This window comes from Microcaecilia unicolor, chromosome 1, assembly GCF_901765095.1.
Source record: "Microcaecilia unicolor chromosome 1, aMicUni1.1, whole genome shotgun sequence".
Classification (NCBI taxonomy): Eukaryota; Metazoa; Chordata; class Amphibia; order Gymnophiona; family Siphonopidae; genus Microcaecilia; species Microcaecilia unicolor.
In genome coordinates, this window is record NC_044031.1 from 186,102,129 (window position 1) to 186,128,121 (window position 25,993).

The 25,993-nt window shown below is 41.8% G+C and overlaps 1 protein-coding gene across 4 annotated transcripts in view; it reads right to left on the bottom strand.

The window, feature by feature from the left end:
- The window catches only part of PIGN (phosphatidylinositol glycan anchor biosynthesis class N), a 276,457-nt gene that overhangs the window by 249,008 nt on the left and 1,456 nt on the right, over positions 1–25,993 (bottom strand). For 3 of the 4 annotated variants that reach the window (XM_030203186.1, XM_030203203.1, XM_030203195.1), the window contains exons 2-5: positions 23,081–23,220; positions 17,875–18,135; positions 14,585–14,706; positions 5,963–6,061 (exon numbers count right to left, since the gene is read on the bottom strand). In XM_030203186.1, the coding sequence (XP_030059046.1) occupies positions 5,963–6,061; positions 14,585–14,706; positions 17,875–18,122 (469 nt within the window). In that variant the 5' untranslated portion in view covers positions 18,123–18,135; positions 23,081–23,220. The remainder of the gene's footprint in view (positions 1–5,962; positions 6,062–14,584; positions 14,707–17,874; positions 18,136–23,080; positions 23,221–25,993) is intronic. The other variant, XM_030203213.1, reaches the window with a different exon arrangement.

Genomic DNA, 25,993 nt, shown 5'->3' on the forward strand with positions numbered 1-25,993 from the left:
ACATTTGTGTACATAAATGTAAAAAATATATCACTGTCAAGATCCCCTTGGACAACCTGACATAGTGAAAATATACCATGACTAGGACATCAAACATAACAGTCAGTGCGCGCGCGCGCGCACACACACACACACACACACACACACAGGCTAATAAAGTCATTTGAGAAGCACATACATATGTAAATGGCAGCATTTATAAGTGTAGATTGGCCACATGTGTAAATAATGATTTTAAAAAGTGGCCACCTAAGCAATTCTTGAAGGAAGTATGGTATATCATAAACATGGCATGGACAGGTCAAAATATTCCAATTAATTTCCCTGTTGGCTTTTGCACCTGCTCCGAGAATAACTTTTATAAAATGCTTGTTTCAAGCAAGGTTTAATATGAGAGATTAAGAGGCATATTTTCAAAGCACTTAGCCTTCCAAAGTTCCATAGGTTTCTATGGAACTTTGGAAGGCTAAGTGCTTTGAAAATATGCCTATAAGGGGGTTAATTCTCTTAACCTTCCCCTACCGCCACCCCTCCACCATATAATCTTTTGTTTTCAAGTTTAAAAAAAAAAAAAAAGCACGCTTTTGTGGATTCCCTTTTTAAATGGTGCCATGTATATGTGTATTGTTAAAATCAACCTACTCTGTGTAGAAGCACCGGAAGCTACCATGTGATGCTGCTCTGATTTTCTATATTTATTTTACAAAGGAGTCTTTTTACTAAAGCTTAGCACAGACATTAGAATACACTAAGTACCATGGAGCACATAAGTAAATAATAAGATGCAAAGCATTTAGCACGCGCTAAGCTTTAGAAAAAGGGCCCCCAAAATTGATACTCATGCTGTATGTGCCAGCAAATACATGGGTTTTTGCCAAAGTCATTATACATATTTCACAAAAGGCTTCATGTTCGGCAGAAACCTGTAAAATACTAGGAAAACATAAATGTCCTGACCTGGATGACCTATATGTTATGATATGTTTATTACCTACACAAAATAGGTGTTGAACTCCAGGAGTTTGCAAGAGAGCTCTAAACATCTCCTGTAAGAGGGTAGGTGAAAGGGGATCCAGGAAGTCACGCAGAAGGGGGGTGCAGGCAGCCAGGGGACCCCAACGGGGCAGACTTCATGTGCACAACACCCACATTCAGAAAGCTGCGCTACCGGAGGCAGAGAGGTTGGCCGGGTTAAGGAAGAAGAGGAGGAACTACCAGTCCCAGAATCCCTATCTTCCCCACCCGGCTGTGCGAGAGTTAGGGGAGGAGATAGAAGATTGGGAAATGGTCTCTGAGGAAGGTGATGAGGGCCAGCTAGAGAGGTTGGGGGCGGGGGAAGTTGAAGAGGAGGATAAAATGGAGGTTACTGAAGGACTAAAGGAGGAACAGATGGATATTGGAGCTCTGGCTCAAACCCGGAAAGCTGCTGTAAGAGGGTGGCTAGCTGTGCCTTGGAGAGACTGGTGGAAGACCAGAGGAGAGAAACTGAGGCGCTGGGGGGAATCTCTACTAAAGAGGAAACAGGTGCAGCCCCTGGGAGAGAAAGAGGGCTGGGCACAATTGAAACCCAAGTCTGAACCAGGTGGGACCAAAGCTGTGTAGCTGTGCTGTAAGAAAGACTGTGTAAACTGTTTCATACTGAAAAGGTCTGGGCCTGCAACCTACCAAGCTACTGTGTTTTCTTTCTGATAAAGTACTGTTCCCTAAAAGAAGTAATTTTGGCTAAAGTGAAGTGAAGTTATATGGACTGTTTTGAACCTGAATTGTGCTTTGAGGCAGCAAGCCTGAACAACCTGGAGTTAAGGTGTTCCTGGGGCGTTTATGTTAACAGGAAGCAAGAAAATAAAGCTCTCTTACTTGTAAACGTTGGGCTGTGGATGTGCCTCTGTGCAAGGAACAGAGGGGGGAAGAAGTCCTGAAAATTCTCAGGGCCTGGAGCTGAGGCTCAGAGCAACCAGATTGCTGTGGAGTGAGGCAACAGCTGTGTGAAGGAGGAGGCAGCTAAGCAGGGTTGAGCCCGGCTGGGTCCTGGAGGGGTGACCCAGCTACACTCCATGTTTTTATATTACAAAATTATTTGTATTGATACAGCTAATATTAAAAATTGTACACATTTATATCTATCTCAGTAAAGAAATATTTCTCCTTAGCTTCCCTCACTTTAAATTCATACTATGCCCCTTTATCACTGAATTTGTTTTGTTTTTTTTAAATGGAGAATTTTTTTTTTAGCCATATCCCCCTTTCTCTTTTAGGGAGAATGGCATGGCTACAAATCAGAAAATACAATAGTAATAATTACACTGAATTTTCATAGGTGTAGCTTAGACAGAGGTGCATGGGAGGCAGTGCACTTCCCATCCCATCCCAAATGTTCCAGAGTGCTAGTGCTGAATTGGCTCCATTCTCCTTACTATTTGCCTCTCACCCTCAAATTAAGCAAGGAAACTATACGGATGTAAATCCTAAAATATATTGCAAAGGCATGTCTCTACCAATTCTTAAAAAAAAAAAAAAAAAAGTGGGAATGAAAGAATTGGTTGCACCAGACATAGAGAATACTACTACTACTACTATTTAGCATTTCTATAGCGCTACAAGGTGTACGCAGCACTGCACAAACATAGAAGACAGTCCCTGCTCAAAGAGCTTACAATCTAATAGACAAAAAATAAAGTAAGCAAATCAAATCAATTAATGTGTACAGGAAGGAGGAGAGGAGGGTAGGTGGAGGCGAGTGATTACAAGTGGTTACGAGTCAAAAGCAATGTTAAAGAGGTGGGCTTTCAGTCTAGATTTAAAGGTGGCCAAGGATGGAGCAAGACGTAGGGGCTCAGAAAGTTTATTCCAGGCGTAGGATGCAACGAGACAGAAGGCTCGAAGTCTGGAGTTGGCAGTAGTGGAGAAGGGAACAGATAAGAAGGATTTATCCATGGAGCGGAGTGCACGGGAAGGGGTGTAGGGAAGGACGAGTGTGGAGAGATACTGGGGAGCAGCAGAGTGAGTACATTTATAGGTTAGTAGAAGAAGTTTGAACAGGACACGAAAACGGATAGGGAGCCAGTGAAGCGACTTGAGGAGAGGGGTAGTATGAGTAAAGCGACCCTGGCGGAAGACGAGACGGGCAGCAGAGTTTTGAACCGATTGGAGAGGGGAGAGGTGACTAAGTGGGAGGCCAGCAAGAAGCAGATTGCAGTAGTCTAAACGAGAGGTGACAAGGGTGTGGATGAGGGTTTTGGTAGAGTGCTCGGAAAGAAAGGGGCAGATTTTACGGATGTTGTAAAGAAAGAAGCAACAGGTCTTGGCGATCTGCTGGATATGATCAGAGAAGGAGAGAGAAGAGTCAAAGATGACCCCAAGGTTTCGAGCTGAGGAGACAGGGAGAATGAGAGAGCCATCAACAGAAATAGAAAACAGGGGGAGTGGGGAGGTGGGTTTGGGGGGAAAAATGAGAAGCTCAGTTTTGGTCATGTTTAATTTCAGGTGGCGTTGAGACATCCAGACAGCAATGTCAGACAAGCACGCTGAAACTTTGGTTTGGATGCAAGGTGAGATATCAGGGGTAGAAAGGTAGATTTGGGAGTCATCAGCATAGAGATGGTAGGAAAAGCCATGGGATGAGATTAATGAACCAAGGGAAGAAGTGTAGATAGAAAAAAGGAGGGGACCAAGAACAGTACCCTGAGGTACACCGACAGGCAGAGGGATAGAAGTAGAAAAGGATCCACCAGAGTGAACACTGAAGGTGCGGAGGGAGAGGTAGGAAGAGAACCAGGAAAGGACAGAGTGTCTAGAGGGAGAACGATGGCAATGTTTCTTAGGTTGTTTTTACGCTCCAGGTCCCATGATGCATGCAGCACCAATGAAGAGGACAGAGTCCTTATTTGGTACAGAGTCCGATGTTGGACCCTCTCGATGGATGTTGACGCCAACACTGATGCAGGTTCCATATCAAGTGCTGAATCTCCTGCCATGCTCGATGTCGATGCAGAACCAAAATGTTTTTCATGTTGGACTCTGTAGACTTTAAGGGTCCTCACTTGTATGTGCAGGCAGAGGCTACACTGTATGTCCTGGTGCTCCGGACCCAAACACTGAACATACCAGTTATGGAGGTTTGTGCCTGAAAAGGTCCTATTGCATACAGTACACTTCTTAAAGCCTCTTGGCACCCTCATATACATGGAGGGAAAAATGGACGACGCAAAGTCAAAAGGCTCAGTGGCCTGGGGAGCTGGGCAAGTCACTCAACCCTCCATTGCCCCAGGTACAAATAAGTACCTGTATATAATATGTAAGCCGCATTGAGCCTGCCATGAGTGGGAAAGCATGGGGTACAAATGTAACAAAAAAAAAATAGTTCCATACCTGCAAATGTTTTATACATTCTGGGCAAAAGAAGGGCTCAGAGGCTCCAAAGGCTAAAAAAAGAAAAAATGAAAAATAATTTGAAAAATCAATAAAATGAACAAAATAAGTAAGAAAAAAGAATAATATGAATATGAAGAAAAAAATATCCTGAAAAAGGGAAGGCATCAAAAAAGCAAGTATGACGTGCTGAAGAGGGTTTTGAAACCTAACCTCTCTACTCCGCGGAAAACAGAATGCTGGTACCAAGCTCAAGCATTGGGTGGGAAGGCACCTGCCTCACATTTTTGAGTGACACTGCACTACGGCAGTGTCCGCACTGGGCTCCATGGATGACATCATTCATGCCTGCTTGTCCTTGAAGAATAAGTTTTATATTTACGCTATTTGGCATGTACTGTTGGAAGGCAATTTTCAAAGGCATTTCAATGAGAAAATATCAGTTTACCTGGGTAAATAGGCCTCAGTAAAAACTGTCCTCTTTGCCCAGCTGAAAGTATGTGTGGGCTTCCATTTCATGTGTGCTTTTATCTGGGTTATAAAGAGGTATTCCCAGAGTTTCTTCTTGGTCAGTCTTTTAAAATGTCAAAATTCTGTCTATTCTTTTTCTTGGATGGACAGAATTTATTTATTCGGATTTTTGAAGGAATTCACTGAAGGTGGTTTACCCCAGGGTCTGAATTTTAATAAAGAACATTCATTGAAGAGGGCTTGTCTTATCTGAGAATGGGCCTAGAGTGCTAGCATGAAGGTTGGGGAGCTGGTAGTGAAGGCCTGGTGCAAGTGCTCCCTGCTGTGATGATAAATTTATTAACATGCATTAACATTTTAATGCATTAATTGTATTAGTACTGTATTAAATTTGCAGCCCTAGTCAACATACAATTTAACACTTACTTAAACCTTTCAAGAAAGTGATTTTCACATTAAAACAAGAGAGACTTCTATCTAACAATATGCGTACATATAATATTTAATACACTTGTTCATGTGCAACAAACAAAGCTGTGCAGAATTTGCATTTTGCTTTGCCATAGCAGATGTCAATCTGAGAATGGGGGCTCGAGAAGGTCCATGCTCTCCATCACCCAGCCCAGGATTAAGGAAAATTGAAGTGAAAAACCTGGATAGGGAAAGGAGGTGAAAGGAAGAATTTGGGTGAGAAGGGGAAGGAAGAGGTGGACTAGGAAGAAAGGAATATGGAGGCAAATAGAAAAAGAAGGAAGGGACATAACCTAGGATGAAGGGAGGTGGCCAATTAAAGAGAAGAATGGGTTCACATGGGTTATTAACAATGGGTGCTCAAAACAAGAGATGTCAGAGGATTCCATTTTATCAAGATTGAGAACCAATGCTAGCATACGTCAGTACAATACAGAATTTTAATTTAATCAAAAGACACTTTGGAAAAAATATAAGAGATCAGAAATGAGATGCAAGAAGCAGTATATGAGGAAAGAAAATTAGGGCTTTATATTGTTTTACCCATATCTGTTAGACTGTGTATGTCTGAACATTCAGGTTTTTTAACTGGATATTAATGGAGTAACAATTAGCACAAGGACAATTTATATTAAAAGCAAAAGAAGTATACCTTTGGCAAACATAGGCAAAATATCTGGACTTCCCCAGCTCCAAGTATATTTACTTTCATTAAATACTGAATCAAACTCCACAGGGTTCTCTTTCCATCCTGCACATTGAAACAAAAACACAGTGAATGTCCCTCCTGGGTAGAATGGATTGCCCTCTCATCTGATATGCAGAAAAAATATATATAAATAAATTGTGATATAACATTCACCTGTTAAGATTTGTGACACATCTCGAAGTGTCAAGCACAAAACACTGATACAGTAGAAATGTTTACAAACTACTTGTTCCATAAAAGTTGCCTTCTTACAATACTTAGCTTTTATTAGAAACAGAGAATCTTCACAAATGTATTCTATATGGCAATATTACATCACTTTGTAAAATAGGCAAATCAGAACAATCTGCAATAGCTCAAATTTACACCTGCTAAAAAGATATGTAAATATGTGTTCAAGCATATTTTATAAAATGTGTATATGTTGTAACTCTGCCCTGCTCCACCCAAACTATGCCCCTGGGAACATCTGCACAGGATCTCGACAGTATGTTTACTTATTTGCAAACATTTACCTAAGCAATTTTAGAACGGAAAATGTGTTACCTATAATTTTCTTTCCTTTAGTCGCAAGCAGATGAATCCAGAGAATTGTGAGTTGTGACCACCTACCAGGAGGTGCAGATAGAGAGCACTGAGCTGAACTCTACCTTAAAGGATGGAATGCTCCTTGGTCAGACAGTATTTCTCATAACAAAGCAGAAGGAAACAGCAATTATAAAACATTTCTCTTTCCCCACAGTGTATCAAAACTTGAACAGTAGAACTTTGTAACCCTACAAATTTTAATAATCACCCCAATAAGTAAAAACAGCAACAAGTTCACCGAAAGTGAACAAACCGAAATCATAGAAATTGAAATCAAGGGTGGGCTTATGGATTCATCTGCTACAACTAAAGAAAAGAAAATGATCAGGTAAGACAATTTTTCACTCCTTAGCGTCTGCTTCCAACAGTGGCCATCCAGGTCACAAGTACCTCGCAGAAACCCAAATTAGTAGCAACATTCCATGCTACCAGTCCCGGGGCAAGAAGGTCTTCCTCCATGTCCATCTCAATAACAGACTATGGACTTTTTCTCCAGGAACTTGTCCAAACCTTTTTTTAAACCCAGATATGCTAACCACTGTTACTACATCCTCCAGCAGCAAGTCCCAGAGCTTAACTATTTTTTGAGAGAAAAAATATTTCTTCCTATGTGTTCTAAAAGTATTTCCATGTAATTTCATTGAATCTTCGCTGGTCTTTGCACTTTTTGAAAGAGTGAAAAATTGATTCACTTTTACCCATTCTAAACCACTCAGGATTTTGTAGACCTCAATCATATCTCCCTTCAACCATCTTGTTTCCAAGCTGAAGAGCCCTAACCTCTTTAGCCTTTTTTCTTTGAACCTTTTCTAATTCTGCTATATCTTTTTTGACATAAGCCAACCAGAATTGAACGCAATATTCAAGGTGAGGTCACACAATGGAGTAATACAGAGGCATTATAATATTCTTGGTCTTATTTTGCATCCCTTTCCTAATAATTCCTAGCATCCTATATCCTACAGCTTCTTTGACCCAGAGAACTAGAGTTGTTTTGGAAGTTGCATTACTTCTTTGAGGCCTGGAGAAGAGAATGAACCAATGATCTTACAGGCAAAACTCATTGGTTACCTTTATTATTTTTTTATTTTTAGAATTTCAGCATATCATTCAAGCATACACTTGAAAAAGAAATCAGAAAAGAAAAAGCCCCAGAGTTACAGAAAACCCTCTTAAATAAGGAAATAAATATAATTCATCAGTCCACAATATTGCTGGAGTCAAGAAGAAATATAAAAATAGAAAAATGAATAAAACCCTAACAACAAGAAAGGTGAATCCTATACAGTGACAGCTGGATTACATGCTAACCAAAGGGAACAACCATCACAGTTGGACCACCCTCCCAAGCCACCAAAAATTGCTTAGGGTCAAGAAATAAATCACCACCATTAAATTTTTACATGACATATAAGAGGACATTTTAACAAGTAATATCACATCACCAAGACCCTTGGGCAAAATCCCCCAAAAGTCCTTACCGTACCTTGGGGTCACCAAAGAAACAGGAAAATAAATGAACATTAGAACCCAGAAACTGTTCATATATGTATCTGAAGTAATTATGTAACACCAAATTTCTGTCCAGTTCCAGGACAAAAGGTTACTAACAGAGTAGATCTAGACACCCTATATTTCCACCTTAGCCTGGATAACCCCAGCCAAAACCTAATGTTATGGATGCAATAGCCACAAGACAGTGGTATCACTTCCCTGGACCAAGAAGTCTGTTGAGAAGACCTGCATGAAGGTTCTGAAATCTGACCATAAGCACAGTGGGGGTAGAAATTGATTTCCCACGCAGGAAAATAGAAGACACACCAACCTGGCCATCATAACTATTCTGATGCTACCTTGTCTGAAGATATAAGCCACTGGAGACAAGCACATAAGACCTGTAATAGCGGTCGAATTGTGCTGAGTTCTAGACAGAAGAACCACCAGGATGCCAAGGGCTGAGATGAAGTTTCTTGCACCAACTGATCTTGATAGTAAGCATCCTAGAGAAACAGACTGGCAACAGATGTTGTTACTTATCAAACAGGACCTGCATAATCAGAATCGTATCAGAATCCTGGAACAAAGCTACCACCTTATCCCTGCACTGAAGTTAGAAAGTCCAAGTGGACTACACTTGTAGCTCTGGGAGTAGCAACCAGCAGGTGAACAGAGAGCTATGTGATGGTCTCATGCAATTTCAAGGATTCTAGAACAAATATATGGATGCTGGCACTGATTCTAACACTTGCATCAAGCCCCATGATTGAAGCTTCTTGTGGAGCACAAGCAATTGGATGCAGTTTGGAATCTGAATAACCTCTGCTCCAAAGGCAAACATATGCTGGCTTTGTATGGAATAAATCATTCAAGTACCTTAGACCTGGTAAGGAAAATAGCCTGCAGTAGGACAGGTTGACCACACAACCTTGAGCTTGCAGGGAGTGTAGCTTTTGGGCCATGAACTCTTCAATGACTTAATTAGCACAAGCCCAAATCATCCATTCTTTCAAAACGGAAGAACTTTGAAACCTTTTCGGCATGAAAAGCTGTAAGTATAGATGCAACCACTAACTTTCATCAAGGAATACTCTGGAAACAGTTGTCCAAGCTAAAGGAATTGCATCAAGGAAACCAAAAGGTATCATGGTGGCTCCATATGAATTTGAAGCAAGTCTCCTTGAGAAGTAATACAGTTAGAAACTAATCCAGTCACAAGGCCATTATCACTGATGTAAAGGAATATCTTCTGGTCCTGCAGATAAGTTCTGAGACCAGATCCACCACTCACAGATTTAGAAGGATCTATAACGCAGCTTCAATAGTTGGCATCTTGATTGTTGATGAGCAAATTCAGGCTAAAGTTCATAAGACTGATAAATTAGGAAAGAACTCCAATCGTAGCCTTCCTTGATCACCTGCAAGAACCACATGGAAGAAGTGATTTGGTACTATCTCCTAAAAGAACTATCCATTCCAAGGAATAATGGACTTGCAGGCAATCAAAATGACATCTGATGGATCCTTGAGACTCATAGCTCTTGGATGTCTCTCTATTTGCCATTGCAAAAATAACTATCCATTCCAAGGAATAATGGACCTGCAGGCAATCAAAATGGCACCTGATAGGTCCTCGAGATTCATAGCCCCTGGATGTCTCTCTATTTGCCATTTCAAAAGGATATCTGATGATCTTGAAAATGAGAGTGCTAAAAAGATGGTGCCAGAAGCAGGGGCGAGTGGGCATCACTTCTGCTTTCTACAAAGTACTGGGGTCTGGGGGGGGGGGGTGAATTGGGCCTCACTGAACCACCAGGCCAAGGTGAATGGGAGAACCTAGCTTATTTGGGGGGGCACTAGACTACCAAGACTTGTGACAGAAGGAAGGAGAAAGGGGCAGACCACTGGAGCAACGGGACATTTTATTTTTTATGTGGGAGGAAAGAGAGGAGCCAATGCTTGAAATGGGTTGGGCAGGGGAGTGGCATTAGACCACCATGTCTTTTGGGGGGCTGGTAAAGCAGAGAAGTTGGATTGGAGGGAAAAAAGGGGTGCTGCTAAACACATCTCCTCTCAACCAACCCTTCTAATACTGCCCTGGACCTGGCAGAAAGTTTCTTGCACTAAAAGAAACTTTTCTTTTTGGGCAAAGCTGCAGGGTAACTACTGACTACATTTAAATGTAATCTATACTAATGGTTTCAGTGCCTGCACTGAAACTATTACAACATTTGGCGAACAATAACATGTGCACAAACCCCCTTGTAGCACTGTTAGTTTTGAGCATTGGCCCCCAAGACTGCTGATGATACCTGAAATATGGAACTTTTCCCACACTTTACCTCACAAACAGTAGGGCTGAATAGGCACAAGTAAAGTACCTTTTTATGCTCCTAGCTAGCTTCCTGATTTAGTCTTTCAACTGGCACTGGGAGAGGAAAGCTACGGCAAGACTCTCAGTAAGCATACAAATGCCAAGGAGTACTGTAAGATGAGCAATGTTTTCCACGCTCTTCCGGGGACTGCAATCTGAAGCACGTTTAAGATATTACCTTAGGTGCGCTGGCCACAGCTATAAGCAAGTTTAGTACCTCAGCATAGATGCTGAAAAAAGTCACTCGTGCTGGGCAGCCAAAAATAAATAATTCTTCTCCTCTCTCAGTGCAGGTGTAGGCTTTCACCTAATATCACTTACTGCTAGAATAGCCTGGATAGCAAACACTGGTGAGATTGAAGTTTTTCTGATATACTGGCTTGATTAAAAAAAAAAAAAAGCTTATCCTCCATTTTTTGAAAACCGCTTACTGTGGAAAGAAGATCAATAGAAATCAAACAAAATAAAACATGGAAAAGAAAATAAGATGATACCTTTTTTATTGGACATAACTTAATACATTTCTTGATTAGCTTTCGAAGGTTGCCCTTCTTCGTCAGATCGGAAATAAGCAAATGTGTTAGCTGACAGTGTATATAAGTGAAAACATTCAAGCATTACTATGACAGTCTGACAGGGTGGGAGGATGGGGGTGGGTCGGAGGTATGCATGGGGACATCAAAGCATATCATTGATATTCTAACAGGATGGGTGTGGATAGGTGAGGGGTGGGGTGATCAACAGAGACATACAGCTTTATGGTTTATAATGGGCTAGGAACCCCAGGTGCTTGTTAAGTCCTTTCTGTTGGGTGTTAAAATATTCAATCATTCTGACTTCAAAGGTCTTATGTTCTTGTATGGTTTTAAAGTTACCTTTCAGTATTCTCACTGTGAAATCACTGGTACAGTGTCCTGGTTCTGTGAAGTGCTGTCCCACCGGGGTGGCGGCCCTACTGGCTGTATTGTTCATGTTTAGCATTCATTTGCATGCTAGTTCCTGTCAGAGCCCGCAAGCGCATTGTTTCACGTGCTTGGGGGCTCTGATCATGGGATGATAGCAAATGCAGGCGCTAATCAAGAAATGTATTAAGTTATGTCCAATAAAAAAGGTATCATCTTATTTTCTTTTCCATGTTTTATTTTGTTTGATTTCTATTGATAACCTTAAGAGTGGACTAACACGGCTACCACACTCCTCTACTTGTGGAAAGAAGAGAAAGAGTGATGGCAGATGAAATTTAATGTGAATACAAAGTAATGCACATCAGAAAGAATAATCTGACTCACAGTTACCTGATACTAGGGTCCACTTTGTGAACTAAATATAGATAATAAAACAATATGCAATAGATCTGACTAAACTGGAAGCCAAACTAGCAGAAGAAAACTGTCAGGTAAACAGAAACAAAAAGCAGCAGCAATTGGAATTTAATCATTGAGGATAAGAGAAAACTCTGGTCAAACATATGTCAAGAAACATAGCTGAAGTATTAAAGAGGAAATGGGATAAAGAAACTCTAGAAGTTAGTTCTTAGAGAGGCTGAACTTGAGAGTTTTCATACTTCGTGCAAGGATAGTCACATGGTCAATTCCAGAGTATTTTAGAGAAGGATTTGCTGGCATGTGCAGCAGGAGCTGCCATTTTACAAATATATAAGTTGAATAAATAAATGGTACAAACCTGGCAGCTTCCATAGAGATGTGTCTGCATTTTGACATGAAAGCACCAATTTTTCAACTTTCATTTTTAAGTGGTGCCATTTCCATGTGTAGTTGCTCCATTTTACAAACCTACACATGTAAGTGCCACCAACTAAGTAGTTAGGCCACAATTTTAACTTGGTTTCATTTTGGAGGTGGCTATAAACTGCATTAATCCCTTGCATAAAAATCTGGCTGAAACAAGCACTTTATAAAACCTATGTATGTCTTATAGCTGGTATAAAACCTGACATACAGTGGTGGAAATAAGTATTTGATCCCTTGCTGATTTTGTAAGTGTGCCCACTGACAAAGACATGAGCAGCCCATAATTGAAGGGTAGGTTATTGGTAACAGTGAGAGATAGCACATCACAAATTAAATCCGGAAAATCACATTGTGGAAAGTATATGAATTTATTTGCATTCTGCAGAGGGAAATAAGTATTTGATCCCCCACCAACCAGTAAGAGATCTGGCCCCTACAGACCAGGTAGATGCTCCAAATCAACTCGTTACCTGCATGACAGACAGCTGTCGGCAATGGTCACCTGTATGAAAGACACCTGTCCACAGACTCAGTGAATCAGTCAGACTCTAACCTCTACAAAATGGCCAAGAGCAAGGAGCTGTCTAAGGATGTCAGGGACAAGATCATACACCTGCACAAGGCTGGAATGGGCTACAAAACCATCAGTAAGACGCTGGGCGAGAAGGAGACAACTGTTGGTGCCATAGTAAGAAAATGGAAGAAGTACAAAATGACTGTCAATCGACAAAGATCTGGGGCTCCACGCAAAATCTCACCTCGTGGGGTATCCTTGATCATGAGGAAGGTTAGAAATCAGCCTACAACTACAAGGGGGGAACTTGTCAATGATCTCAAGGCAGCTGGGACCACTGTCACCACGAAAACCATTGGTAACACATTACGACATAACGGATTGCAATCCTGCAGTGCCCGCAAGGTCCCCCTGCTCCGGAAGGCACATGTGACGGCCCGTCTGAAGTTTGCCAGTGAACACCTGGATGATGCCGAGAGTGATTGGGAGAAGGTGCTGTGGTCAGATGAGACAAAAATTGAGCTCTTTGGCATGAACTCAACTCGCCGTGTTTGGAGGAAGAGAAATGCTGCCTATGACCCAAAGAACACCGTCCCCACTGTCAAGCATGGAGGTGGAAATGTTATGTTTTGGGGGTGTTTCTCTGCTAAGGGCACAGGACTACTTCACCGCATCAATGGGAGAATGGATGGGGCCATGTACCGTACAATTCTGAGTGACAACCTCCTTCCCTCCGCCAGGGCCTTAAAAATGGGTCGTGGCTGGGTCTTCCAGCACGACAATGACCAAAAAACATACAGCCAAGGCAACAAAGGAGTGGCTCAGGAAGAAGCACATTAGGGTCATGGAGTGGCCTAGCCAGTCACCAGACCTTAATCCCATTGAAAACTTATGGAGGGAGCTGAAGCTGCGAGTTGCCAAGCGACAGCCCAGAACTCTTAATGATTTAGAGATGATCTGCAAAGAGGAGTGGACCAAAATTCCTCCTGACATGTGTGCAAACCTCATCATCAACTACAGAAGACGTCTGACCGCTGTGCTTGCCAACAAGGGTTTTGCCACCAAGTATTAGGTCTTGTTTGCCAGAGGGATTAAATACTTATTTCCCTCTGCAGAATGCAAATAAATTCATATACTTTCCACAATGTGATTTTCCGGATTTAATTTGTGATGTGCTATCTCTCACTGTTACCAATAACCTACCCTTCAATTATGGGCTGCTCATGTCTTTGTCAGTGGGCACACTTACAAAATCAGCAAGGGATCAAATACTTATTTCCACCACTGTATTAAATGTTTCCCGTAGGGAATACACAAATAAATTTTAGTCTTGTCAAAAGCATGCCTCCTTGAAATGTCTGCATGGTGTGTTCTCTACATCTACACAGATGCTTGCTGAAATCAGTATTTACCCGTGCATGCAGTGTGCATGTGTAAATGACATTACTTAGATGTGAATATGTTTCTAAAATAATGGATATTGGTTGGCATTATAAAGCTTTGAAAATCATGGTGTGGTAATCTTGTACACTTCCTTTTTACTCTCTTAGTTCGTGGCACTTATTTATTCCCCTTTTCTTAGGAATAAAACCAGCTATTTTGCTTTGTGCCTTTCCAGAGCACAAAATGAACAAGCCCATTTCTCCAAACCACACAACTTTTTTTTATTTTTAAACTAGTAACCACTCATAATGATTCTTGCACTTGTCGTCAGAAAAAAATGCTGATAGCCAGCTATGGAAGACATGAGCTACACTTTTACCCTTTGAAGATTAAAGTATGAAACTTACCATAAAGACAATGCCCAGCTTTGGGAGCTTGTAATTAGAAAAAACAATTACCTTTAGCAACTGCACTGACATCTTCATAAAATCCAGCTATTAAAGCCACATGTCCTGGCCTTGACTCTGTTGGCACACGGGTATGGGATACTCCCCAACTACCTCTATTTTCTATTATGTCCCTGAGAAAAAAAACAAAGGTTTAATAAGATTAATATTTTTAAGTAAAAACCTTCAAATATAAAAATAATAAACGTTCTACAAGAAGTGGCATACAATCTATGCAAAATTCTGGCACGTGAAGTCATTAGACTAATGAGCACACGATATGTTCAAAAATTTAGCAATTATCATATTTCTTCAATTTTTTTTTTTTTACAGATTCATGTTAAATGTACTGAACCAAATCATGGTATTGGGGTTCAAAGTTCAGAGTAGTAGTAGAGGAACAGATCTGCTTATTTATGCAATAGCTTAGTGTAGCATAAAACAGACAAAACATTAAGATTTAGTTAAGGATGTCAGCTCTCCCTTCCAGACTGCTGATGATTCAGAGTACAATGGTAGTCTTCAGCATTTTCAAGATCGTCTACTGATTGAAGTGCATCAGGAAAATAACTTAAAAATAAATATATATGAAAGCTTTTTTTATTCCCTTCTTGATGATTTTGAGTTAGCCAATGTCTGGTTCTAGTTATGGGTAAAGTGAAGTTATTCACATGAAGCACGTGTTCTCCGAGGCCGGCAAAACAAATATTCTCACATGTGGGTGCTGTCGCATACAGAGTCCCATTGTGGATGCTGCCCAATGTACTGACAGTTCCAGAAGCCGTTGTCAGGTCCAACCACGCATACAAACGAGCCTACCCGTTCGAATGACTCCACAGGACCCATAGTTATGTAAAAAGTATAGAGTATAAGAATTCAATTCCTAAGGGGAAGTGGGAGAGTATATGAGAATATTTGTCCTGCTGTCCTTGGAGAGCACCCACTATAGATGAGTAATTTTGCTTTCTCTGAGGATACAAAGGGCAGAGTTTCTCACATTGAAATAACTATGTGGCAGAAATAAACAAAAGGTGAGGCTCTTTTAATTGAAAGGAAGCTCTGGAACAAGGGGGCATAGGATGAAGGTGAAAGGGGACAGACTCAGAAGTAACCCGAGGAGAAAATACTTCTTCACGGAAAGGGTGGTGAATTTATGGAATGGCCTCCCTGTAGTCCAAGGGCTTACCCCTCTTGCTACGTGACAGATTGTGAAGGCCGTGAGCTTGGATGAGTCACCAACCTTGCAGCTGTTTCAGTAAATGGCTCTCCAGCTGCAGCAACTTTCAGGTTCTGTAAGGGACTTGACCACCGTATAGGCCACCTCCAAACAGCAGCGGCGTCACAGGCCTTAGCCTCTCCAGCAATGGTCAACAGTTCAATTCCTGCAACTGCGGCTGCCCCACCTGGTACCAAACTGGTGGCACATCCTAGATATGATGGGAGCCCTAAAACCTGTAGAGGCTTCATCAACCAATGCCTAATAATCTTTAAACTCCAAGCAAGGGACTTCATTTCAGATGGGGCCCGAGTGGCGTACACCTTATCCTTGCTGTCGAGTCAAGCCCTTGTGTGGGCCACTTCACTCTGGGAATGGAACGACCCAATGCTCACTAACTTGAACAGCTTCTTTGAGCAATTTCACAGTCTTCGAAGAACCAGGGAAGGCTGCCTCAGCAAGGGTCACAAACACTAGGAAATTAAGCCATTGAGTTCCATATTTTAGCATCTTAGCTACATTCAGCCTTGTGGCAGTCTTCTGGTAAGGGCTGGCACGATAAATTAAAGATGAACTAGCAGGTCGCAACCTTCCTAGTTCTCTGGATGACCTCATCTACCTTTGCAACCAGGTATATATCTGGTTCTGAGAGTGAGCCAGGGAACAGCAATCCTTCCGACAGATGAGCCTTGCGTCCTACAACCAAGGATCCTTCAACTTCAGATTCACCATGAAAGTGGATCATTCGTATCTCTTGGAGCAGGAGAAGCAGAGGTGTCTGATGCAGAATTAGTGCTTCTATTGTGGTGAAAAAGGACATTTCGTTCTCAAATGTCTAATAAGTTGGGAAACTTTCGGGCCTAGCCCTGACTGGGGAAACATCACTAGGTTCTTCAGTCCGGATTCCCCGCACTCAATTTGTAATTCGTGCTCCTTTTGAATTGGACTATGAACTGACAACCACCGAGGCCTTCACTGACTCCAGAGCAGGAGGGAACTTTGTTGATGAGGCTCTTGTTCAACCCTACAGAATCCCTACCTAGGATCATCCTATGGCTATCCTGGACTCCTCGGTGAATAGGAATATTCATGGACATATTAAAGTCAAGACAGTTCCCCTATGCTTAAGAACTGGGGATCTCCACAGGGAGGCTATTGTCTTGGTACATTCTTCAGATATCCATAACCCCTATCATCTTGGGATTACCCTGGCTACAAAAGCATAATCCAGTACTAGACTGGGACAATGGGGAACTCGCCACATGGAGTAAGCCCTGCCAGCACCGCTGTCTTGATACTGTATCTCCTGTGATGACCCTGGCTGATATGGATACGAGTCTCCTGGGTAGTTTGCCTTGGGCCTATGCAACCTATGCTGATGATCACTGGTGGGTTGGAAATGTCTGTGCCTTAATCAGATTCACAGACCGTGGGTAACACGAAGGATGATGCAGAAAATACACATCCAGTAGATTCAAAAGTTCATATAAGGTGCTTTATAAAGCACTTTTGAATCCACTGGACGTGTATTTTCTGCATCATCTTTCGTGTCACCCCCGCTGTGTGTGCCTATCTGTATATCTGTGCAGAAGATTTTGGTTCTTCTGTGGTTGTCGTTTAATCAGATTCATGCACAGAGTGTTGTAATTTCTTGCACTGGCCAAGTCAATATTTTGGGTTCCTGAACAACACACTTATGGAATCTTTCCTGCCCCTACAGCTAGTAAGGAACTAGAAGGACAACTGACCCCTTATCAGACTTTATGGGATTCCTTTTCATCAGGGTTTTCAGTGGATAACTGCTCCAAGTAAAGGAAGAAAACACCAAAAATTAGAAAGCCATCTATTTTTCTCCTGGAGAAGAAGAATGATACCTTCCTGTTCAGGACTGTAACAAATAAATCCACCTCAACTAGACTCCATTCAAAGTAATCCTACTTACCACCTCCTTGACCAGGGGTCACCTGTGTGGGTCTAAGTCTTCATATACCCTATCTGTCAAGATGTTTTTTCCTGCATTCTAGTGGTGATGAGCTTCTGAATTCTGTACTGTATCTAAGAAAAAAATTGTGTTTGGTTGACTAACCTGAGATAGGGTGCTCTGGAACTGTCTTGCTCATCTAATTCATAAAAAGTATCTGCTCGCAGCCCATCAGCTACAAAGAGCACTAGTCGTTTGGCTGGAGGCGGTAACTCTGTATGCTGGGGTGTCATACCATGTACCAAGGGAGACGTAAAGTATATATCAAAAATAGAAGCAAAGAATACAAAATGCACCAGCAGACCAACAAAAAAGAAGACTGGCAAATTCATGGCAGACAGTGGGTTCTTCATTTCCTAGGCAAAGCTGTAAAAATAAACATAAAAATCAGGTTAATATGAAAATGATTTATGCAACATCTGTACCACCTTTTCTTTTTCATATTTATATCCTACATCAGCTAAACCATAGCCAGTATTAACAGGGCCTGCCCCATCAAGCCTCTTCCAAGATCACACAACTTAGCTGTATGGAAGCCGGCTAGGTGCAAGTTTCTGCCTTCAAACTAGACTTTGAGGCTCATTTTCAAAGCACTTAGCCTCCCAAAGTTCCATAGAAACCTATGGAACTTAGCCTCCCAAAGTCCTTTGAAAATATGCCTCTTAATCACCATGCATACCCCTTTTGGGAAAAACAACTTTCCATTTGGTTTTAGATTTGATCAGTCAGCTTTCCAAGTCTCAACTCAAGGGAAGCTACATACAGGTACAGTAGGAAATTTTCCAGTCTACTCTAGGGCCTTTAATTATTAACCTGCAGTAAAACAGTGCTACTGTACTATCTTCAATATAGGAAAATTTAGCACTGGATTCACTAACCTGTAGTAAATTCATAGTTGCATTGCTGTATCAGGAACATCGCATGTTCCCAGCTGCAGCATTGTTATGGTATCAGGTCCTAAGTCAGGTATGCTATATTTTAAAGGACCTGATCAAATATTTAAAAATATGCAGCTGGACCCTTAAATTTTTATTTTTATTACATTTGTACCCCGCGCTTTCCTACTCATGGCAGGCTCTAGACTCTGGTGGCTACTGTCTTGGCAGTTCCCTCATTTAGAAAGGCACCCTTGAGCCCCTTAGTGTTAGCCTCACTGTACCATGGGTAGGGGTCATGCTACCAAATAAGGGCGTGTTAAAGAAGGAGTTTGCTTCACCGATTTAGACAACTACTCTAAATTTCAACGTGAAACAAAAATTATAAATTTATTCAAAAAGTAATTTAAGAATAAGAAACAAAAAATTTTGAATGCATAAATCTTCACACAATTTGCCACGGCAAACCCAAATCTGCTTTATATTTAAAAATAGCCTTAATAAGGCTACAGCTCACATTTGCCCAATCAATATATATAGCCAAGTTGATTTGAATATCCTGGAAGAAGAATCAAATTTCTGTTGTATGAAATAAATTTGAACTAAAGATCTAAACATGCTGAACACAGAACATAGTAGATGATGGCAGATGTCCTTGCTAGTGGCTTTGGCATATGCATATTGGAATGAGAAGAGGATAGTGATTGCAGGGTGTAGAAATATGGCAATGGGAAATAGACATAGACAGTGAAGAAATTTGGCTGTACGTTACAAGCTCCCCGGGAAGAGAAGGGAGAAAACTCTGTTGCCTAGTGTTTATGTTCAGTAAGGAACGAACAACAGTGCTAAGCAGCCAGAGCGACTATGAAGGAATTTGCAACAGTGTTTGTTAGTCTCGTATGTTCTTGAGCAGTCCTGTATTTGAGTGGAAGATTAAAACCACTGAAGCTCCCCAACCAAAGACAGGGGAGGAGAAACCATACAGCAGCTATGGTACCTCTGAGTGAAGCTACTAAGTCCAAAGCTCCCCAGCTAGCGGAGAAGGGGAAAAGAAAGCAGCTACCAAAACAGGAAGAGAGTGAAGCTCCAGGTTCCCCCAACTAAGGGAGAAGAGAGAAATAATTGTTACTAAGATGTGGAAAATATAGGAGAAAGCAGCAGCTGAAGCAGGGGCAATAAAACTCTTTGGAATTAATTTTAAAAGACTGATGGGCCGATGATCAGAAGCAAACGCAGGCGCTAGAGGCTACTAGCACCATACTAGCGCCTGCATTTGCTATCATCCCATGATCAGAGCCCCCAAGCACGTGAAACAATGCGCTTGCGGGCTCTGACACGAACTAGCATGCAAATGAATGCTAAACAGGGCTTTTATCACAAGTAGCATGCAATTGCATACTAAACATATTCCTCCCCAATGATCAGAGGGCAGTGCGCCAAACAATGGCACACTGTCCACAGCAAACCCTATGCCAGCACAGAGCTTTTGTTAGGGTTTGCAGACCATTGGGGAGGAATGGAGAACCATGTCCAGCATGCATGCTAGCAGGTCCCCCATTCCCCTCAATGCAGCCCCCCCCCCCACAAGAGCAGGAACCCCCGACCCCCCCCCACACCAGCGACACGGGGGCTGGAGGTCCGGCAGACCTCCAGTCCCCCTGACCCCCCCCCCCCCTAAACATATGTGTGAAGTCCCACCCAGCACATCCCAGGATGCACCATTTTCAAGGCAGCGCTGGAAGAGGAGGGAGTGTACTACCTCCCTTCTCCAACAAAGGTACGGGGAGCAGGGGAAGAGGGCCGCAAGAACATCAGGTTGGGGGGGGGGGCTTGATTTGCGGCCCACTAGGCCAACAGGGCTTTTCTTGGGGATGCGAGGGGGGGTTAAGGAAGCTGCAGATCCACTGGATCTCCAGCCCCTCATGAACTTGTGTCAGGGGGGAGGGGGGGTCAGGGGGATCCGGACCTGTCGAACAACTGCAGGAGGATTGTGCCTGAGCTCAGATACAACCCTCCCGCACTTTACCCTATGATCAGAGATAATAGCGTGCATAAACTCGCAAGCTATTATCTCTGATCATAGGGGTGGTAAAGCCCCGTGCTGTTCCAGCACTATTTTTACAGCGCTCTTTGGAACAGCGTGGCGCTTTCCATCATCTAGGCATGAATGCTGAAGAGAAGCTTTTGGAGAGGAAATGAATATAATTCTGCAGTTAAAGTGCTGGCTGCCTTAGGAGATGAGACCCTTGTTATGGACGGAGAACAACTGGACTGTTTTGACATACAAATGAAGTAAATTTTTTCTTTTCAATGAATACAAAGATTTCTGTTCAAAGCTTACACCTCATCTGGTAAAGAGCCCTTGATGCAAGCAGGGGAGAGGATATCCTCCTTAAGAAAGCAACTGCAGACAGATTTTCAGCTGATGACCAACAGCGGACACTAGCTAGTGGAACAGTGTACCCAGGATGGTGGCAGGTGCTAACAGTAGTGCTTTTTTTGTAGAAAAAAAGGTGCCGGTACGCATTATGAGCGGGGTCACCACATATGGCTCCACCCCTATGATAGCCACACCCACATTAGCCACACCCCTTATACCAAAACAGACATCATTAAAAGTATTATAGTAATATAGGAGAAAAAAAATAACGTGATTTTTATAAATAATTTCTGTAAGCTGTTACAGCTCCAGTATACCCAGTGCAAAATAAGGCAGCAGATGTAAATTCTCAAATTGGACATATTCCAAACACTAAAATGAAAATAAAATGATTTTTTCTACCTTTGTTTTCCCTGATCATGTCGGTCCCAGTCTCTGATTCTGCTGCTCTCTATCTGTTCCCTTAACTCCGTTTCCAGGGATTCCTTTCCATTTATTTCTTTACTTTCCTCCTTTCTTCTTAATTTCTTGTTCTACATTCATAGGTAAAAGCTGGGTCCTCCGCAGACTTGACTGGAGGAGAAGGTATAGAGTGGATCCAGTTTTTGCCTATTTTCTCCATCCATGTGCAGTTTTTCTCCTCTTTTCCCTTTCCCTCATCTCCGTCAGTATGTATTGCCTTCTTATTCTCCCCTCTCCACCATCCATGTGCATCTCCTTCCTCTGTCTTCCCTCTCCTTCATCCAAATCCAGCATTTCTCATCTCTCCCTAACCCTCCATCCGTGTGTATCTCCTTCCTCTGTCTTTCCTTCCCTCCAACATTTCTCTTCCCTGCCCTCCACTCCATCCATGTCCAGCATTTCTCCTCTCTCCCTTCTCCTCCATCCATGTGCATCTCCTTCCTGTCTTCCCTCTCCTCCATCCATGTCCAACATTTCTCCTACCCTCCCCTCCATCAATCCATGTCCAGCAACTCTCCCCTGCCCTCCCCTCCCATCCATGTCCAGGGTAAACTTCTACAAAACAGATGAAGATGTGATTCCGTGTGCCCCAATGAAAGGAGAGTTTAATTCTACTTCCATTTAATTCTAATATATTCCATCGTCTTTATAAACACCAGGCTTCCCAAGGCACATTACAACCAGTTAAGATGAACCCATCAGGAAACAGAATATTCTCACTGATATCTGACTTGTTTAGAAGCACAGTGAAGAAAAATGAGCACAAACTAAAGAATTTATAATTGCTGTTTCTACTAGCTACAATAATTTTTGAAGTTGTTTTAGTGATATTCAATTATGTTTTTTCTCCTCCACCTCATAAGGCACTGCCTATCCAACAAAAACAATGTTAGACTTGTTACAGATGGACCAACAATGAAGAATGATGTGGATGCAGCAGCTCACAGGTTTGCTTGCTGTGTTTTGAGTGAATGGCGACGGCTGCGCGGGGGAGTGGAAACAGAGATTAATCAAATGTCTTCCTTACTTACAGTGGACTAGATAGGCTCACTTCCACTCCACTTTCTATTTGCCTTAGTCGCAGCGGCGAACCGGCGGGCAGTGGCAGTAAAGGCAGCAAGCAGGCAGCTCGCCTCCGTCCTTCGCTTCCCTGCCCTCTCAGCGTCCCACCTTCCTCTGATGTCATTTCCTTTCTGCAAGGGCTTCGGTAAATAGACAGTGGAGTGGAAGTGAGCCTATCTAGTCCACTGTAAGTAAGGAAGACATTTGATTAATCATTTCCACTCCCCCGCTCAGCCGTCACCGTTCACTCAAAAACACAGCAAGCAAACCTGTGAGCTGCTGCATCCACGTTGTCATTGTTTATTGTCGGTCCATCTGTAACAAGTAGGGGAGCTGCCGGCCCTCAGAAAAAAAGGTGCAGGTGCTGTACCGGCACATACCGGCATAAAATAAGCACTGGGTAACAGTACATATGCTATAATGTGTATATACAAAAGCATGTGAGTGTTTGATGTAATATGCATAAATATTTATATGCTCCAAAAATGTATGAGCACCCAACACTTTATAACTACAGCTGTAGGTTACTTACCATTAAATAGGGCACTTAAGAGTAATTTATCAGAAATCTGTCACACCTATAACAGCTGCAAAAGGCCTTGGTGGAAGCATTGTTACAAAGCCTATCATTCAGGTCAAGAAGTGTTTCAAACATCTTGAAATTCTTCAGACCTAGGAAGGTAGACAAAAGAGATACAAGCAATTTAAGTTCTATACGTAATATACACTTTCTCCTGATTAACTGCTCACACAGTTAAGTGCCAAGGAGGTTAGACAGAACAGGACACATGGCATGACATCAAAAAATTGAACACAGACAAAGAAAAGCACCACTGGGCCTTCAAGAAAGAGATAATAGCCGTCCTTTATTGTGAAAAAGACCCGACACGGGCCGTGTTTCGGCGCACAAGCGCCTGCCTCAGGGGTCAGGGTATATCTTCACAATGTATGAGCAGAAGTTCTAAATGAATTGCCAGCTACCGCTGGACGTACATTCAATCACGCTGAACGCTGGCTAGTTTCCTTTCTTGAAGGCCCAGTGGTGCTTTTCTTTGTCTGTGTTGTATACTTGTATGCTGTAATACCCTCTCTTTTGTTACTGTGCATCAAAAAATTGAAGCCAGCTCAGCCCCACCTCCCGTAGCCATCATCCCCGTACACCTAAAACAAAGTGAACAAACTTATCAGCTATTGCATACACTTTATTTTTGGTAGCATTTTTATTTCATCTCACTTATTTTCAAACATGTTGGCTTGTAAAGCATACAGACGTACAAAGAGGAAGTATCAGTTTCATCGAATAGAGACCAATTTGTTCTAAATCATCAGTGAGTCATTTGGAGGGGCTGGTTATTGGGACACCCTGTATTTGTGCAGATTACTTTTATAATAAGCGATGATCTAGTAAATGAATAAACGATAAACTTAGTAAAGGGCCACCAAAACACACATTATGTTATGAGAATCAGGTGCTCAACATTCAGAGTTTTATGGGTTTTTTTTAAGTACAAAGGTTTTTTCTCAGTTTCTCGCTATATCGTACTCTTTCAATCTTCAACTGTGCACCTCTACTCCTACTCACCAGAATGGCCACTGTCTTGATCTTATATTCTTCTCTGACTACTCACTCTTCAGTTTCTGTGCCTCAGCTCTTCCCATCTCTGACCATCATCTGATAACTTTCACACTTAAACATCCTCCTCCCCTGTCACGTCCAATCTCCAGTAATACATTTATGAATCTTCAGGCTATTGGCTCTTCTACTCTGTCCTCCAGTGTTTCAAACCTCTTCTCAAACATATGTTATCCAAATCTATCAATGAGTCTGTCTCTTCCTATAATACATTCACTCCTTTGTTCTGCATATTCTTGCTCCTCCCATTCCCCGTTCAGTAAGGCGTACCAAACCCCAGCCTTGGCTGACCTCTAGAATCCACTAATTACGTTCCTGTGCCCGATCTGCTGATCTAAAGAAAACACTTCAAGTTATCTTAACATTTAGTCCTGTGTTTACAAGCAAAATGTAGGATTTAAATTCAAGGAGGTTTAATAGACAGGAGATGAAGTGAAGTCAGAATGCTGAAACCAATTAGGTCATTCTAAGTTTCCCCTTCCCAGCGCAGCTGTCATCCCTGTTCACTCAAAACAAAGCAAGCTATAATAAGCTGCTGCATCCGCCTTGTCGTTCTTTATTGTTGGTAGCATTTTTATTTAATCTCATTTATATTTTCAATTATGCCAGCTTGTGCAGCTTACGGCTGTACACAGAGGAATTATAATAACGGAATACCTTTTCATAGGTACAGTAGTAATTTGTTATAAAAATCAGTGGCCAGTTGGAGGGGCTGGTTACAGGTACACTCTAGCACGCTACATTCGTGCAGAGAATTTTTTTCTTCTGGTAATGGGCCTCTAAAACAGACATCATGTTATGAGAATCAGGTGCTGAACATTCAGAGTTTCTATTTATTTATGACATTCATATCCCACATTTAACATGTATTAGGTTGAAACCAGGGAACATTTGAAAGCTTTTTTTTTCCTCCTGTGCCTAGATCAAAATAGAAAGGTGGTTTGTGGGAACTTGCTCCTTCTGTTTTGAAGAATGCAGTGATATATTATAAAAATGCACTTAATATTGTTTATTACTGTTATTTACTACTGGTTGATATACAGCAGAAGTTAACAATGAGGCATATTTTCAAAGCACTTAGCCTTCCAAAGTTCCATAGAAACCTATGGAACTTTGGAAGGCTAAGTGCTTTGAAAATATGCCTCTCAAGTCAACTTCATGCTTTGTAATATAATTTTAATAGCATTTTCTCAGTTATTAGCCAAATACAAATAAAATTATAATGTTAATTATACGACTGTGTCTCTCTTATGGTAGTTATGATAACCTGATCCTGGAACTACCCAAGGCAGTCAGGTTTGTCAGAATATTGACAATGAATATTCATGAGAAAGATTTGCATAAAGTGGAGGCAGTGCTTGTTATGAAATGCTTTGAGTCCTACTGATCTGTACATCTGTTGTATTTTGGCGGGTGGAAACAGTCAGGTGGGCTTATAGGAAGAGAGGCAGGGAAGTATGGGAGAGGAAGGGTTCTTGGGTATGCTCTCTGTAAAAGTTTTTATTGTGCCATGTTGGATGGTTTACTGTTTTTTCTTGTTCTGTATGAAGCTTATCAACCAATATGTTCAGCTTTTAATAAAGATGATTAAAACATAAAAAATAAGTTTTGGACATTACTGAATTCTATTATTCTGTCTCAATGTATTTCCAGTTTTGGCACAGTATAAGGCATCACAAGAACAAAATGTAAGAAAACCAATGGACTGCAGGGACTTATAGCCCATTTAGTTATGTTTCAACAAATGAGAGATCTGTTTGACAGAAAATATTTTTATTATTTTGACTTATAAACCACTTGTCCCTGAAACAC